We start from the raw sequence: 19,377 nt of genomic DNA, 5'->3' as shown, positions 1-19,377 counted from the left end.
TAAGACCGCCCTTACTTTTTTTTTTGGGGGGGGGGGGGTCTCAGCGCTACTGACCACCAAGGATTGTGGGATTGTTTTTGGTTTTTAAAAGTTACTTTTAAGCAAATCCAACTTTTTTCTTTGTATAGTAAAAAAAATAAATAGAAAAACTGTGGTTATAAAATCTAATATATAACATTAATTGGGTACAGTGCTGCATGACTGAGTAATTGTCAGTTAAACTATCGCAGCACTCATTATTCCAAAGCAGAATTTATATACCCCTGTACAACCATGGCCAGTATCTTTGTATTTCTGTAAATGTTATCTACATAGCTGACAAAATTTAACTGACAAAAGTAAAATTTCACATGTTTATTCCCAAATCTAAATTATTAATTATGATTGTAACCATGGAATTTTGACAGCATAATGATGGTTTGTGAAGAGGAACAAGGGAGTGATAGCATTTATTATTAATCAGTAGGATTGTCTCAGGTTGAGAGCAGTGAAGGAATTTGGGTCCATGAGTAAGCAGTTGTGACTGCAGATGGTTTTAAATGTGAAATTCACCAAACCACATTTATGGAGAGGATCTTTAAAGTTGATGCTCTTGCACAGTCCTTGATGATCTTGTTTTATATCACACACGAAAATAAAATATTTATTTTATAGCAACAGTCTGAGCAGAATTACATTGACATACAATTTTATGTATACCCATACAATAATAAAAAGGAAGCAAAGAATAAGTGCCTTATTGAAACAATCAGATACGTCAACCGTTAATAAAGGAGGAAGAAACACAGCTAGCAAAGCAGAGCTTTATTCAGACATCCAAACACATGAAAAGTGTTAGACAGGATATGAATACAAAGTGTGTGTGTGGTTAAATAACACTTTTTCTATTCTAAAGATCAAGGTCTTGGCATAGAGGCAGTTGCCTCTGATGTGACCATCCTCTCACAGCTACCTCCACCTTCTGCTGTTCATCTTAACTATGGGGCAATTCTTGTAGTGAGGTGGCTGCCTGGCATGGCTCCATCTGGCCACAGTATGAGCACATACAATTCTAGGCAGACAGGAGATTTAAAGCTGAATTCCAGGCAATCGTATACATACACACAAAACATATATGGAAGCTGTTTTACCTAGCAAAGAATTTGCATTTGCATCCATTCAGTCCTGAGATTTACACAGTCCTGCCACACAGCAAAGCTAGAAGGATCACACCACCCTACTTCCAGCCTTTTGAATAGATAGTGAAGGAGCAGAAGCAGACTGATCAGTTCATCTCTATGCTCACTATGCTCTCTCTTAAGGTGCCCATACACCTTACGATTATCGGACGAAACTTTTCGTCCGATGATCGAATAGTCATACGATTTTCGTACGGCAGCCCCATCCTGCCCCGATGATCGCAAGATTAATTTAGCCGTAATTAACGAAAAGCACCTGGACGAAATGCGGTAATTGATTTGCCATATTTTCGTTAGCGCAAGCGCAGTGTAGATCCTACGGCTTTTGACGGAACGGAAACGCCAGCAACCTTACGACAATCGTACGATCTAGCAAAGTTTTCAAACATGCTTGACCATCAAAAGTCGTACGATTGTACAGTACTGTCGGTTGGACACTGCAATGGTTGGACACTGCAATATCGGCCGAAAAGTCTATCGCATACGAAAATCGTACGATAATCGTAAGGTGTATGGGCACCTTTACTTTCAGCTTGCACCTTGTTAGCATTTCTGCATTGAAAGTGAAAGTTTATGGCAATTGTCCAAAAAGCGCACTCCTGGTGGTGTGGATGTGCGGCTCCAATGATCACAGGTCTAGATACAGCATTTCTCCCAGTCTAGTATGACTATAAAGGAAATTAAAAAAGGCTGATATCAAGTCATATGCAGGTTTTTACAATAGTTGCATTGAAAAGTCAAAACTTTTTTGTTTTGGATGGAAAGAGGGAAGAATAAAAAAACGCCTTTTATTTTTCGTTGTCTGTGTAACACTGGGGAAATTTCCCTTTACTTCTTGTCCCAGAGATGCAAATGGAAGTTAGAGAAAATCTCCCAAAGTTTGGAGATCATCCCTCTTAGCCAGTTGTTCCTGGAACAGGTGTTACCATTGGACAATTTCCCCACACCTCTTGTTCTGGGCACAACTCTAAAATGTTGGATTTCCCCTCAATTTCTTTCTCAGTAACAATGGTCACCATTACAAATAGAGGGAAAAATATTTCAAATGGGGGCACGGGCACCATTAAAAATTTGACATGGTGTCTAACCTTCCCCCACTATCCAAAACTATAGTGTCTTTTATATCCGCTAGGCGTTAAGCTTCAAAAGCTCCCTGCTCCTGTAGGCTGTATCGGGCTGCAGAGAATGTATTAGGCTGACCTTAGACAGACAGATATCGCATGAAGAATGCCAGGGGGTGAGATACAGTCCTCAAACCCACCAAGACTTTCTACACAGGCGTTTGTGAATGGAAGTACCTCTAATTGGGAAAAGAGAAAGATCAGCCCCACTGTACTGAGATTTTCAATGGTGCGGAATCCGACCATGTATGCCCACCCTTTGGCTTGGCTTAAGATATATGAGGTTTGGTGCCATCCAGAAAAGGATCTCTGGGCAACATACTTTAAATCTAAACTCTAGGCAGATATAAAAAGCACCCTTTTATTTCAGTAGTTTATAAAAAGAATAATTATACATATGGTGGCAACAGTACCTAAATCTCTCTTCATATCCTACTCCTCTAATGCTATTCACAACAGCACTCAGACTAAGAAAGGAAGGGGCAGTACTAGAAACCAGTCGGGCTCTACTGCATTGCTGTGGTATGCTCATTTAAAACTGAGGGAAGAATAGAGACGAGTGATGACTACAGCAGTGTGCTACTAAAACTGCTTCATTGTCCAATCACAGGGCTGGTAAGAACTAGACGAGGCTTTAGCTTTACTGCTAAACTGCCATATGTAGCCTGTATACAGGTCAAAAGGAGTGGAGGGCAAGTCTGTGTTATATGACAAAAGTGCTATACATGTTAGAATAGCTGACAGACAAAATGGTTTACATATATTAATTTCATTTGTAGCTGTGAGAACACATGAATAAGTGAGGTCTGATGGTGTGTAGGCAGAGTGAATCTAGGGATGTGCTGGTACAATAAGTCTGGATTTGTGGGGTGTCTAGGAGTATACAGGTACAATAAACTTCCAAGGACCTAATATTGGTGTGTCCTTCAGTTGTAAAGATTGACCTGCAATCTTTTGCAGCTTTTGTTTCTGCATCCTGCCCTTAGTAACTACCAGTGTTTCTCCATTTTACCCTTCCTTGTGAAGTCCACTTTATCTGTAAGCAGCAATTTGTGTTATCGAAGGTCTCAGACCTGCTTGAATGGATGTTTGAATGAATCTTCCATTTGACCTAGGACTATGAACTACAGAAACAGAGTTGAGTAAATCTATAATGTTTCACATATGCCACATCTGCAAAATGTATCCTTTGTAGCAGCAGTTTAAATTGATAAATGTATGTCATCTCATAAATTATTTGTTTTCCAAATGCTATTACAGCTAATCCATAAAATAAGCCTGCAATCTGCAGCGAGCCTCATAAAGTTCTTCACAAGTTCCAGCATTGTTTTCCCCTTCAGTTTCTAAAACCAGTTTTTTACACTTGTGTTTTGGAGCTGACAACAGGCACATGTGATGCCTAATAATCATCGTATAATCAGTACTGCATTTAGAAGAAGGACGGGGAGCTGTCATTTGGTGAAGTAAGTAATACTTCAATACTGTTTATAATCTTCTTTCCCCTCCACTTCATTTGCACCTGGCATTTGATTGCCGGTATCACTCTACATCAGGGTGCAATCCTTCTGAGGGAATATTGAGACGAAATACAATGCTTTCAACTGTTAGTATTTGCAGTGGACTTACTAAATCACACAGCACTAAGTTGCAGTATCTAGAGATTTGCACATCAACCAACCAACCAACCGCCTGTATTAAATACCATCTGGCAAAGACTACTGAAAGATGAAGATTTAAATTAGATACACATAGTTTCAAAAAGGAAAATAAACAACTTTTGGGAGGAAAAAAAATGCGTGGAGTACCCAAGTTAATGTAGCTCTCAACCAAGAATATCAATAATGCTGAAAATTAATTCCAGTGATATCAAGCGATAATTATTAAATTACCAAAGTCCTTCACTCGTGATTATCTACGTGCAGTAAATAAGTTGTACAAAGTTTCTGGAAGGAAACAAAAAACTATAGTAGAATTAAAAGGGAATATTTTAGATCCAGAGTTACAGGTACAAATTATGAAAGTAATTCATTTCATGTAAGACCACCTACAGAATGTGACAATCATACTTGAATGTCCCTGTGGTCTACAGTATGTGGGCCGCACCACATGTAAATTACATCGGAGGATAAGGAAATATGTACAAAAAGGGATTACAAAATCACAGCATTTCATAACATTTTAGAGACTGGTGTTTTAAAATTGTATGGAACTGATAAAGTAGTAAAAGAACAGAGAGGATCAAATGGATCTCCTTTTTGGATATAATACAAGCGGAGGGACGAAATGTTGAGACTAATCTAAAAGGGTTTATTTTTTAATCTAAAGATTAAAACTACAGACACGCTGGAATAAAACAAAATATTTTTAAATTTATGGGTGACACCACTATTGTGATGCTGCTGCTTTTGGTGCATAGTGTTTTGTTTTTTTTTAGCCATTTTGTCTACTGGCGGGTGATTAGTAGAACACACCATTATTGTTATAATAAAATAATCTAAATTTAATGTGTACAAAAGGCAGAACCTTTTACATCTTTATTATGAAGCAGCAATTCTTGATGACATTATTGTTGGAAATACACCAGCAAATACTATAACTATATCTTTTCAGCACGAGATGGCGCTGTAGCGCAATGTTAGTCTCTATGCTTATGCATGTTTTATTTATGATATATACAGGAAGTTCTATCTGTATATATGTTTCCTGATAATGCTGTATTCTTGTATATACACATGTAATGTCCTGCTAAGCAAGTAAAACTTAATTCAGCATTCCTCAAGATCTCAATGCTTCATCTAAACACATAACCAACAATTATTGCATGTGAATTTTATGGGGATATAAAACAGGATTTTTGACTTACCAGTAAAATCCATTTCTTGGAGTACAGTACAGGTAATATGCAGGTATCATTAAGCGACTGGATACTGGCCAAAGCTGTAAGGACCCACATATAACTCCTCTTACTCTAGGAAATACTCAGTTTTTTTAGCAAGCAATAGAGGATATAGAGGGGAGGGCCCTGTGTTCTGTACTATACCCCAAGTAACGGATTTTACTAGTAAGTCAAAAATCATATTTTCTTGATCGTACAGTACAGGACAGGACAGTAAGACTAGGACGTACCCAAGCAAAAATACAGAATGGTGGGCAACACAGCAAAACAACCTTCAACAGGCCCACAAAACAGACACACGGTGGAAACCCCAACTTCACACAGCAGCCTGTAGCACCTTACAACTAGCATCAGCAGATGACTGAACATCCATCTGATATCCACCAAAATAGACATGCACAATGACCTGTCAATGATCTAGTCTAAGCCCCTGTGAGGTCATTCGGGAAGGACAAAGAGACAATCTGATTGTCAGAATGAAGCTGTAGCTCAGAGATAAATTTGAACAGCCCCAACCACATCCAAACAGTGGGAAAACATCTGAAGGTAGTCAATGCTTAAATCCAGTGTGGTATGCAGGTCCAGAACATGGCTGTACTGCCTGACAGAGGAGCCTGGTCCACTAGTTTAACAGAATTACAAATTCTATGTCAGGTAATACAGTTCAGATACAGTTGACTTGCATAAGCATTCACTGCCTGCTCCAGATCAGCTGCAGTGCAGAATACAGTACCCCAAATTGTCCATAGGCGATACTTTAGAAAAACCTGTACATGTCATTAGTTTAGCGATATCAATGAATACTGACCCTGGCGCACATGGCGATGCCCAACATGTGCAGTGCGATTGGCGTTTTCGTACCAGGTGACTTACAAGCCCCCTATGTGATTGCATACCACTGGTGACAGGTACTCTTTAAAGTAATATTAGGGGTCAATTAGACCCCTATTGATACGTTTGCACTCCAAATAATGCACTCCACACAGACCTGGTTCCAACAGCTTATTATTTTGCTTCTGGAGCCAAACAATGACAGCTGAGGGACCCGAAGTGATGCAATCAGGGTCGCTTCCAGTCCTATAGAGCAGGGAGGAGATCGGCGAATGGATGTTCATCAGTCTCCTTCCCCGCTTTCCCTGACACGCCGGTCCCGGGCACCGTTGCCCCTCCTACAAGGTGGGGGTGTCAGATGAGCACGCACTAAACCGCACAGGCGGCAGCTCAACTGCCAGAGACACTTCCACTGTAAAGCTGACAGTCTGCTTTACAAATGTCCCGGCGGTCTGTTTGATTGGGCCTGCTGCCAGCGAATTAGGAGATCAGTTAGTGGCAGCAAAAGGGTTAAAGCTTTCCACATTTGCGGTGCTCCAATTCAAATTTAAATAAACTGGTATTTTTACCTTTTGATTCACACAATACAGTTGTTGCTTTGTAAGTAAAAATATTTATATTACAAAACTTAATTTAACAAAAGAGCCGACATTTATAGGTCGTGTTATGCAAACTTGGTATTACCAGCTGGCTACAATTACAGCTGTGAGTTTTTTGTGAATCTCTATTGACTTTTCACATATGCCTCCTGCAGTTTTGCCCATTCTTCCTGGCAAAATAGCTCTAACTGTGGCTGAAGACAGTTGGCGGACAGTTATGTGTCAGGTCTTCCCACAGATTCTCAATTGGATTGAGGTATTTGCTTTGACTGGATCGTGCTATGACATCCATGGTTACTGCTGTTAACCACTCCAGTGCAGCTTTGACTTTGTGTTTAGGAACATGATGCTATATCCAGGCTTCACTGTGTGGCTTTTAATCTTAGGTTGATTAGTAGTGTTGCCTTTATGTCACACACACATGTTATGCCAAGGACAACATTTAGGTTTCGGTCTCATGGCACATGAGAAACATTTTCCATGTTTGCTGTATATTCCATGTGCTTTTGTGCTAATGTAAAACATGATTTATATTAGATAGGCTTTCTTCTCCACAGCTGTGTGGAAGAGAGCTACTGCTATCCCTTGGTGGACTAATACATCAGTGGAAGGCATACATCCTGATATCTCTAGGCCCCCGAAAAAAATTTGACAGAACTGTAAAAATAGCACACTGGTACTCCTGCAAAGTGTTTTAACTAGAAGTACAAAGTTCTTGATTCACATATTATTGCTTGTAAAGCATATATGTGCACAGTTTATAAAAGCCTGTGAATAGACTGAAACATCTCAACTGAAATTTGTTGATTACAAAGAAAAGGTCTCATTACAAGTTGACTATAAAATTAAAGTAATTCATTCCATATGTCTTACCCGAGCTGTGTTTCCCATTATATCAGCAGAAAAAAAATAATGTAAATATTCTTTATGAAACAAGCTGTTAAGTATGTTACAGTTCTTTTGTTCTTTGATTGGCTTATTATTTCAGCATCCATCCTGCAAAGCGGCAACTGATTTTTCCTGCTGCATGCACTAACTGTTCAATATACGACAACAATTAGAAAGGCAAGGAGTACTTGATTCATCTGTGTTCTTGATTGCAACAAAAAATCTGCGCTTTTGGAAAGTAAACTAAAAGTCAAAATAGTGATCCTAAAGCTGCTATGAAAGGTGTAAAGTGAAAGTGTAAAGTGTTGTCACAGCGCTAAAGGTTTGAGATAAATATAAAAATATGTGAATATATATGGATCAAAACATGAGTGACAACCCTGTGTATAAGTCTTCAAAAAAACCTACCAATATGAATATAAAGTACCAAAAAACAGGTGTCCATAAAGGACTGAAAAAGTGCTCTTGCACTTCTTCACATATTTATGAAATAGTTTTATTGAATGGTTATTTAATGTTTTATACTTCACTTCGATATACTTAGTTTTATGGTTTTTATAGTGTGATATCTTGTTACATTTATTCACTTATCTTATTGAGGAATATAGCTTTCCTTTTGATTGTTTGCACATCAGCACTTTTTCAGTCCTTTATGGACACCTGTTTTTTGGTACTTTATATTCATATTGGTAGGTTTTTTTGAAGACTTATAAACAGGGTTGTCACTCATGTTTTGATCCATATATATTCACATATTTTTATATTTATCTCAAACCTTTAGCGCTGTGACAACACTTTACACTTTCATCTGTGTTCTTGACTACTGAATTTTCTTCTAAACTTTTTCCTTTACAGTTAGTGTCTTAAAAGGAGATACAGATTTCAATAAAAAGTGCACACTGAAGAACTTCCTTCAAACAGCTAAATAAACAAAACTGTAGAGTGACCTTTAATCAATGGAAATATACATTCAGGAAGATTATGTGACTTGGCTACAATTTCATTACTGTCACTTCACCAAACAAAAAGGATGCCTGTGCCATAACTACAAAAACAGTTCACCAAGATTCACCTATCTGCTGTCCTATTTTTCCCATATTAGTTATGGGCCAAGTGCTTATGTAAATTAAATCATGTATTCGCTGTTATGAACTTCAGAATACATTGGCAGCATGAAACCAAGTAAAAAAAAATAAGATTTTGGATGTAATGATGTCCATGTAAGTCATAAATTATATGATCTTGTACCACTGCCATGATAATTTCTTCACACCAACAACTAACTTGCTCAAGAGAAACTATAATGGTTTGTAGTTAATATTTTAATTTTATAGTTACATGTTTATAATCAGTTGTAATTATTTGTATTTTCCAAACAAGCATTAATTACAGGTTACATGCAGGACACTATGTTTAAAAAGGAGTCCTGGGATTTTTAATAAGAAAGCCCAACACTGCCTTAAATTTTTCTGGCAGACTGTGTTAATATACTGGTAAAGACACTGCTGTCTTTGCTACCGGGGGGCGGGGGGGAGGGGGTTAGGGCGGGACACACACGTGTGTAGCCTCTAAGTCACATATCCTTTTTCAGGACAAGAGCAAAAAAAACAAATAGACGTTATAGATGATTGACCACACATAGAGGACAGGCTACATGCTAGCTACATGTGCTCCATAGGAAATAAAAATATATAGTATTTTATATTAGGCTGATTAAAAAGGAATAAAATATTTTTAAAAATTAACTTTTTTTAACACTTTAAAGAAACAGGAAGAAAAAACACAGTAGATGTATTCTATATCAAAAACATTTTGCGTATTGTAAAAGTAAGGTCAAAATAATTAGGAATTCATGGTCCTTATTTTCTTGCGTATGTATTGAAAATCTCAGAAAAGCAATTAATTTTATATGAAGGGAATGGTTATGTCACAACAATAAGTTTTGTTATGCTACCAGAATGGTATATTGGTAAGTTAATGGTATTAAAACTATGCAAACAATGTGATAAATGAAAATCAAAAACCTAAAACTCCAAGCATTTTACTCTCGTTTTAGCTTTTTAAACAACATTTTAAATATATAAAGGTATGAAAATAAACTTACATTTACAAGGACAGTCCATACCGTATTTGTGTCTTGCAAATGTGAACACATATAACCATTAAATATTGAAAGTTAACTATGCGATAATAAAGTGCTAAACTCAATATATTAATTCAAAGTGTCACAAATGTTACTTAAATGTTCGTTAAAAGTCTAACTTTCAATTCTTTGGAAAAGCCCTTTGACTGCTATACAGAAGTATTTTTCCATTAAACATAAGGTTGCATCCTTTAATAAAAGCCAATGTTTACAAAGTGCACACTGGTCTGTATGTTGAATCTCAAGTACCTCTTGACTCAAGCGCATTTATTGCTAGTACCACTAATTGCATACACATTTTCCAAAACAATTCCAAAGTGTTTTAAATAATTAGAATACTTGGAAGGTTTTGATTTATATAAGAACAAGGTTTTTAACCCACCTGCCAATGCAGTTTCATAAGCTTTTAAAAACTCTAATGCATGTAATTCAAAATAGCATGTGCATCTTATTGTAGGCTAAATTTTAGACTGACGGAAGGTCATTTCCAATGGTTACATTGGAATTACCAATTCTGAAACACAATGCCTTTTATTCAGCAAGGTAAAAGGCAATGTGCAGGCTGCTACGCCACACAGCAAGGTAAGTAATCATCTTTGATTACTCTTGACTGATTAAAGATCAAATCCAATTGGTTGCTATGTGTTACTGCATACTGCTGCTCCTTGCAATGCCTTCTTGAAGGAGTTGGCATGCCAACACACTTAATCTCACCAGACATTTGATTTTGACTATATTATATTGAAAACACCAATATGAACTAATATAATGATTGTGATGTTCACAGCAGATCACTCTCTAAATTACAATGAAATCTTTTGAGGCGGTAAGCCAGCGCCTGTGGTTTATCCCAGTGTAAATCACACTTAAGCACAATTTATAATTATAGATTCATGCTAAAGCATTCAAGGGCAAAGGAAATGTGTGTATGGGAGATATTTATATGTGATTTTTATATATATCGTAATTTTTTTAATCAGTTGACAGCTGTTTTAGAGCATACTGCGACGCCAGGCTGAATGAGGGTCTTGATTACTTCAAGATTAGCTATCTTAAGTTTCTATTCATTTTAAGTGTTGTTAGTGCGAGGAGTCATTAGTCACTCCCTTGTCTCTTGGAACATCAGCATACATTTACATTGTTAATGAACATTTGGGGTAAATGAATTAATGACACTCAAACATAAATTCAGACCTAATAACTTTCTGTGCCATTGGAATGTTTAAATGTTATCACAGCAAAAGAGACATTCAAACCTGCCCTACAATTGCTGAGATACATTAAATAGGAACAATAAAAAAAAGCAAATTAAATGGTGCTAGCATATACAACTACCTTAAAGCAAGGTCTGCTTTTTAAGTATGTCCCCACTCCCTTAAATACTGCATAAAAGTGAAAAAAAGAACCTGTGGGGGGGGGGGGAATTATATAATATATTCACCTTTCCCTGACTCCTGTAGTGCAGGGGTGACATCATCCTCCTGATAGGAATGCTGAGAAGCCCAGATATTTTGAGAAGATGCTGTAGAACAGCTCAGGACTGTCTTCTTGTGAAATGTGGGCTACTCAACATGCTCAGAGACCTGGCTGGAAGGAGGATGACGTCAGCCTAACCTAGACAACACGGGAGAAAGCTGGGCAGAGGTACGTATATATGTGTATTTTTATATCTTGCAATGTTTCTGTACTTAATCATCTAAAATTATTATTATACAGGATTTATACAGCGCAACAGTTTGCGCAGCGCTTAAAATGTTCATATGCCCTGAAAAAATTAAGTTTGGCAATGAAAAATGATTTAGCAATGATTAAAGCATATTTTATTTGATTTTCAGGTGTTAATTGGCTTTAAGTGTTTAATATTGTATCATGTCAAATAGGTCTTTCCACCTGTATTTAAAGAGATGCTTGCATTTATATGAATGTTCAGAGAAAAGGGCAAAAACTTGTTAAAATAGTATTTTTCCAACACGACCTATAACAAAATGAGTGTTTGCAAACTAAAGTCATCTAATATTTAATATATAATCAACAATTTTATAGGAACAATAATTTATGTTCCGTTTATGTGCCGTTTATGTAGTGATGTTTTAAATTGAATATGAGATGTTTTATTTACCTTGTCAATCATGTATTTTCTTTATTAAAAATGAATTTTATTATATCGATGAATTTTTTGACATTATGTTGAACCATACTCCCTGGCATTAGTTAGTAGACACTTTCAAAGCCCCATCTTTTCTTCTTCTTTTTTGGCTTACAATTTTATAGGAACAACAAATCCAAATCCTAAAACTCATACAGCAATTTGAAATTCGTCTCTTTATACACATTCCCTTGTATTTAATTTTTTTGCACTTGTATTTTTGGGATTAGCTGTATCCAGCCCTATTTATTCTGTCATAGAGCAGAGGAAATGGACATAAAGAGTACAGCTATGTCACTAGCACACATCAGTCCTTTCTTTTTGAAATAATTTTAATGGTGATCAACATTAATTGTTACAAGCATTACTACACTCATCTTAACAGAGGTTCCCAAAGCAGGCTAGACCAGACCCGAGGACTTTTGGGTTGGTTCATATTCAAACTTTTTTTGTCCAGTCAGCTGTCTAACCAGTCTTATCACAGCCAACTTTACAGTTAATAGAGAGGAGATTTGAGGTGTGGGTTAGTTTACATTAAAAGTACATTCTTGCCACAAAGTACTTTAAATTTACTTTTCTAAAAGTGTTGCACAATAGAAATAATTCCAGCAGAATTATGTAACAATTTGATGTATGGATGTGAAATGATAGTAAAAGACCGTAGTGTTTTAAACACAAATATTGGCAGATTCTGAATGATTACTTGATATTTTCTGCTGACTAAGTTAAGCCAGCATCATGCATCATATTCTCTGTACTGGTAGGAGTAAAATAGGGGAGCGCCACATGGGTGTTATCATTTCTGATGGAAGCCCTTAATTTAGGCCCCTTTAAAGAACACAACAATGACTTTAGATCATTTGTTTTAAGTTTATATTGTTCATTTTTTTAATCTTTGTGCTATCAAAAACAAAAATTTAATTTTAAAGAGGGACCACAACTATAGCTAGAGCCTTTAGACTCTCTTTGTCTAATTCCATGAAGGTCATATGGTTCATATGAACAGTGTAGGCGGGAAGCAGGTTGGAGTGTATTTGATTATTTTAGTCCTGACCATGCATAAAACACAATACATTAACTTTACAGAAATGCTTCCTCTGGTTGAGCACAAGGTTAGTTAAAAGACTTTGAAATGCTGAAATATTTCTTAAAAACAATATCTGAGCCCTCCTCTTGTATAGGACACAGTACAGGTGCAAACCTTTCTCTGCATGCATGCTGAATGCAAAAGGAATAGCTCCACTGGATAGCAGAAAAAAAGCTACTTCAAGAATTGTAAGATTGTGCAGTCCACTGCACAGTCTGACAAAAAACGGTGATGATAAAGGCCTGAACCAGTGGGCTTTGGGCTTGTGTTGATGGGATAGCTTTCAGGGGCATTTTGCTTGCATTTGAGATAAGTCTGAGATGCTTCTGAGAACATGCAGAGTCATTGACTAGAGCTTTTAACCTGCGTTTGATATCAATTTTAGGTGCTTCTGAGATCATTTACAGTTCAATGACAGGCGCAAACATTTGACCTAGTTTTAGCCTCCTTCTAGATGCATCAACCTGTTTCAAGCTGCTTTTGCAAATTCTGCTGACTTGCATGGGGACTTGTACGGAGAGAGAAGCAAGTTCTGAAGCAAAATCTAGGTCCAAAAAGTACCCACAGATCGTTATTTGACCCAGTTATGAATCAATGACATGAAGCAGAACTCCGGGCAACAATTTGTTAAATTGCCCTCTGTAAAAAATAGTTAACTCTCCAGGATCATCACTGTATCTTTATCATTGACACTTTTATTGATGCCAGATAGCATAGTACGCGCTATACTGTACTTCCAGCACTAGGACCATGAGAGCTGTGGCTCTCATACACAGAAGCTGTACTGTTGTGCATCTGTCCTTTTGACATGAATAGCTCACGCAAAAATATACTCACAGAACTTGAAGCTGAACTCTAGGCGGAATTCTTATTTAAGTTTATAAAAGGTTCTTTCTTACCTTAAGTGGATTTCTCCTTTTTTTGAACACAGTTGTTCTCTAAATATTCAGGATGGAGTGAGGCAGAGAAGTAATGCAGTGCACGTATGTTGCAGCTTACGGTAGTGGGGGGAATCGGGTGTTTCAGACTACTGGTCTGACCTGCCCACTTGCATTGGATCATTTGAGTAACAGGCCAGGGGACTACTGGTCTGTCCTGCCTACCAAGACCTCAGAATGTTACTAACAGGCCAGGAGTATCCTGGTCTGTCACTCCCACCCACATCAGGAATTGGCAGGCTATGCAAATTATTGTTACCCAGTCTCACTGTCTGACTGGCAATGTTTGCCTTACAACATACCCACCCACCCAACTCTGCCCACTTTCACCCATTCAGAACTGAAGTTCCAACTGTATGCTGTGAATTGTGGTTTCTCATCATGGTTCAAAACAGAGAGCAGATGTGACGAATCTGCCTCAATGATACCTCCTCTAGGTGCCTGGCTGTAGCTTAAATGAGAATTATGAGGTGAGTGCTTTTCACTCAGCCTCATAATCTGAGCCGACCTGTGACAATGAAACTGTCACAAGTCGGCTCAGTAGATCGGGAAGTGAGCGAACACATACCGGCACTCGCTCACTTCTCAATCCTGTCACTGCAGAGAGCCGTGACAGGGGAGTGACTGGATTCTCCCCTTCCCTGTCCGATCCTGCAGCCCTGACTGGCGGAACGGACGGGGGAGGGGGCGGGTACAGCTAGCTCTGTCGGGATCCGTTTCAGCTGTGGCATCTCAGTATACCGCGCGCTGCAGCTTTGGGTAACGGGAGGACACTAGTTTCTGTCCTCCCGTTACCCTTCAAGGAACTATGGGGAAAAGCCCTAACCCCATAGTTCTCCTTTAATTATATCAATGGGAGAGATGACATCACTAATTTTTCTAGGTAAATCTGTGTGAAATAGGCCCATTTAATGCAAATAATTATAAGCTTTCAAATATTAATATATTTGACAGCACTTCTTGCATCCTCGAGTTCAGCATTATTGAGCCATAGGTGTAAATCATTCTTTATCGGGTGACTTAGTTTGAATTTTCAATCAGACAAGGCAAGCAAAAAAAAAAGAGCTGCTTTGGCTGTGCAGTCCCTTTAGCTAACCCAGATTTCTCTGATAACCTTTGTCATCTTCTAAATGTTTATTTGCAAAACAAAGAATGTATGTATTTCTGATATACTGTGCAATGCAATAAATAACATATTACAATCTTATTGTACACTCTGCTTTAAATGTTTCAAACCTGCATAACCTGAGTGTCCTTAAGCAAGACCACACACTTTGAACATAAAAGAGACATGGCAGTTGGTCTAGTCACACAAATATTCCTGCCAACAATTTTAACTTTTCCTAATGGTAGATATTGGAGCACTGCTATTGTGCAGGCATACAGAAGCTGCGCATAGCCTGTTTAGCAAGAGACTACAGTGGAATTCACCGCACAGTTATTTTAGATTTAAGATTACAAATAAATTTCACTTCCTTGCTTCCAGATGCACATGTTCAATGACTGGAAAATTAGTTTAGGTGTCATGGTGTATAACAGACTACTCGCAGAATGTTTTCACGACAAGGATCACGTTTCAAGCAGCTTGTTAGGCTCATCACTTCCTCAAACTATGTTGTCACTGCTAGCGAGAGAGTGAAGAATACAAGGCACAGTGACACACATAATCACAGACAGTTTTCGCTCCCCATGCAGCTCTCAGTTGGATTACAGCTTATTATTACCCTAAATTGAAAGAACTGCAAACTTTAACTACAATTATTTTAATTTGATTTTATGGTCTTAGTAATCAAGAGCATGTCTTGTGTCAATCAAGTAGAAATGAAATAAAATACTTTTTTTAAAGCACCACATAAGCCATAAAAACTACATAAATCAAGATACTGTAAAAGTAAACCAATCATGACTTAGTGCAAATTAAAAGTATGTGTTTTCTCTAAAAAGGTGGCAGTGCATTAAGAAGGCAGCTATCACATGAACCTTTAAATGCACACCGACACATTAAGGTTATACCATTATGAATAGTGTATGATGTTGGTATCATGGGATTAGCACTGTTCAAAGCTCTATGTTACCTTTTAGCTTCTTTTTTGTTTCAGAAGATAACAATGTGACACATTTGTGCATATTTAAATTAAACCTGTGTATTTAAGTGTAATAAACTGCTCCCAGGAGTCTATAGCAGGCACACCAATGAATAAAAGTTGTCCATGCCTGTTGGTGCCTGGCCCTGTCCTCTGCTGCCCCTAACGATTGGTCCATAACCATAATGTTATGTTCCACTCAATAATAATTAGGGATGCGCTGATACCGGCTTTTCGGTATCGAGTGCCGATATATTTTTTTGCGGTACTCGCAGATACCTGAAGTCCCATTAAGGAAGCCGGGCGTCGTTTACTGACTCGTCGTACAGCTTCCTGATTAGCTGGGAAGCCAGACGGCGTGTAATGACTCGCCACCTGGCTTCATGATTAGCCGGAAAGCTGTCTCCATGCTCCCTCATCACCAGGTGACGAGGAAGCATGGAGACAGCTCTCTGGCCAATCAGAGAGCCGGGCGGCTAGTTATTACACACTGCCCGGCTTCCTGATTGGCATGGAGCCGGCTTCTCGGCCAATCAGGAAGCCAGACAACGTGTAATGACTCCCTGCCCGGCTTCCTGATACAGGAAGTTCCCGCGACAAGGGAGCACGGAGGCGGCTTCCCAGCCAATCAGTAAGCTGGGCGGCATGTAATGAGTTGCTGCCCGGCCTTTCTGATACCGGAAGTTACGGTATCAGGATAAGTATCGAGAGCATGTGGTTGAGTACGAGTACTCGTCCAAATACTCTGTATCGGCTCCGATACTAGTATCGGTATTGGTGCATCCCTACTAATAATTATACATGACTGGCTGGAGGGAGCAAGGTAAGCCCCCAACTTCCAGAATACATTTGGTATTTGCATAATACAGAACCCCTGATTTGGGACTCCCGGGGTTCTCAAGGAGCTAACTAAACATAGGTGCAGACACATGTAGGCATCTATTACAAACTCCTAGGAAATGTCATGCATTTAAATATACTACAACTCCGGGTGACTAAAACAAAAGCATGCACTGACAAACTTATCTAGGGTTTACTCTAAATGTGCCAGATATAGTAAGCCCACACAATTTGCCTTGAGTTTCAAATAATACCTTGCAGCCAGATACATGTTTTAAGTGCCTGAACTTGTTACATGATTTTGTGTGATTAAACCTGCTTCTCATGATTCAGTGTTTGTGGGTGAAGCTGTGGTGGGTTCAGAGAGACGGCAGTGCTGTAACCGGTAAACTTCATGGTCTGAGATTGCACATACTCACTTCCAGAGCCATTACATGCCTGTCTGTCATCTTCTGCACAGCTCAATGCACACTTTCAGGATCTAACAGGAAGAATGAACTCCTGTGCATGAGCAGGCATCACGTCATCCCAGCATGGTCAATCAAGAAGACCAAAGATCCCGAACCCAGAAGAAGACTGGGTGAAGATGTCAGCGCCAGTGAGGGAATTCACAGACATGGCACTGCTGAAGGACAGGTGTATAGTTCTACTTTAAATGCATTCAAATGGGGTTTGCAAGTTCTTACCTTCATCATGTCTGCCTATATCGCACTGTAGAGGATCAAATCCAACTTCTTCAGACTGTAAAGGGTGGTGTGTTCTGGGTGTGGGATCTTGCATCTTGTCTTACACAACAAAAAAATATCTTCCTGGAACAGAAACAAATGATGGTAATGTCCATGATTGATCTGAGTCAGTATAGAATCACCTTTTTTTAGGCTTTTATAATAAACAGAAACAACCGTAACCAATCTAGAAAATACATAAAGTGTTATCACTTGCTTGTTATCACTATTATTGCGTGAACTTACCTGGTAAGGTGGTATCGAGTCATTAAAACGAGCAGCTAGATTCATTCCAGGGCATCAAATGATGTCCAAAACCTTGTGTGCTCTAACACAAAAATAGCCCCCCCACCCCCAAAAGTTTTCCTATTGGCCACAAAATTTAATGAACAGTTTCTATGGCCAATAAAAAAGCATAAGGGGCAGAAGGAGGTTGGCCAGGTCATGACAGATCACACAATCACATTATTATATTAGAGTACATCAGGTTTGGTGGATCTTAGAATACTTTCAAGTATAGCTATGGCATTTTGTTTCGGTCTTGGATGGGGAGTTGCAATGTTGGAACTGCTGGCAGGTTTTTGTTGGCATCTGTGTCCCAGCTTGAGCAATGGTCCTTTAACATTTGTCCTAATGACCACTGTCATCGGGATAGAAAGTAATGGATGAGCTAACATTCTACGGGCGTTTTCTCTGAAACAGGGTGTGAGGGGAAATCTCCTGATGGCAACACATTTTCCAGCAACAACTGTCTAAGAAGAGATTTTCCCTTAGATATTTTTTTCTCACGTCTTGTTATGTCTGCGGTACAAGAAGTAAAGAGAACACTTACCAACAGGACACAGACAGCAAAAAAAAAAAAAAAACTGACAGGGGCTTAAATCATTCCCTAACATTTTTTTTGTTTTGCATTCTTTAAAGTGTTTGTATAGCCAGATTTTTTTTAGCGTTAAAGGAGAACTATGGGGTCAGTGCTTTTCCCCATAGTTCTCCTAAGGGTCATAGGAGAACATAAACTAGCGTCCTCCCGTGACCCAAAGCTCAGTATATCGTGAGCTACAGCTCGCGGTATACTGAGACCGCTGCAGCCGAGACAGATCCTGACATTACTGTCGAGATCCACCAAGCTGCGTGATTGACAGCTGGCTCTGCCTATCTAGAGGCAGAGTCAGCTGTACCCGCCCCCTCTCCTGTCCGTTCCGCCAGTCAGCACTGGAGGATTGGAGCAGGGAGGGAGGAATCCCTGCAGGGAGCCGTGAGTGACATGATCAAGAAGTGAGCGAGCGACGGCATATGTTCGCTCACTTCCCGATCTATTGAGCCGACGTGTGACAGTTTCATTCTACTTTAAGTAGGGGAGGTGCTTTAACCTTTCAGCTTTTTATTTTTGTCTGTTTCCCTGTTGCAGATTTTCCCTGACTTTCTGTTTGGAAAAGGGTTGTTCCAAGAACAGGAAGTGAGGAGAAATTGCTTTAACAGAGTCCCGGCTTCTAACCTTTACCCATTCCATACAAAGGAAAAAACATTTGCGGATTTACAGTAGATCTAGTGAGGTACTCATTAAATATAACAACATATTCAGAAATATAATTGAGACCCTCTGGACTGTAAGTTGGTTATACATGTCAAAGTCATTTTAAAATTTGTTTTGAATATTTTTTGCAGCTTTTATTAAAATAATACCAGGGGATCATGCCGTGGCAGTCCTTGTTCAGATATTTCTTGTTTTGGAATAACAACTGTCTCCTAATCATGCAGTCACCCTGTTACAGGCATCACTGTTGGAGACTATGAAGCGGCAGTGCCAACACACATTGCCCAGCCATGGTCCACTGTTGTCACTATAAGGGAGGCTGGTCTGGAGCAATGATGTACAACTGACACTGGAGTGAGTGCATGTA

The 19,377-nt window shown here is 38.8% G+C and overlaps 1 protein-coding gene across 2 annotated transcripts in view; it reads right to left on the bottom strand.

Moving 5' to 3' along the window:
- Positions 1-17,554, bottom strand: part of TBC1D5 (TBC1 domain family member 5) — a 261,642-nt gene extending 244,088 nt beyond the window's left edge. For both annotated transcript variants that reach the window (XM_018574269.1, XM_018574338.1), the window contains exon 1: positions 17,438-17,554. In XM_018574269.1, the coding sequence (XP_018429771.1) occupies positions 17,438-17,531 (94 nt within the window). In that variant the 5' untranslated portion in view covers positions 17,532-17,554. The remainder of the gene's footprint in view (positions 1-17,437) is intronic.
- Positions 17,555-19,377: the final 1,823 nt, after the last annotated feature.

The sequence above is a fragment of the Nanorana parkeri genome, unplaced genomic scaffold (assembly GCF_000935625.1).
Source record: "Nanorana parkeri isolate BGI_ZX_2015 unplaced genomic scaffold, ASM93562v1 scaffold4, whole genome shotgun sequence".
Lineage (NCBI taxonomy): Eukaryota > Metazoa > Chordata > Amphibia > Anura > Dicroglossidae > Nanorana > Nanorana parkeri.
This window is presented reverse-complemented; position numbering and strand designations above follow the sequence as displayed.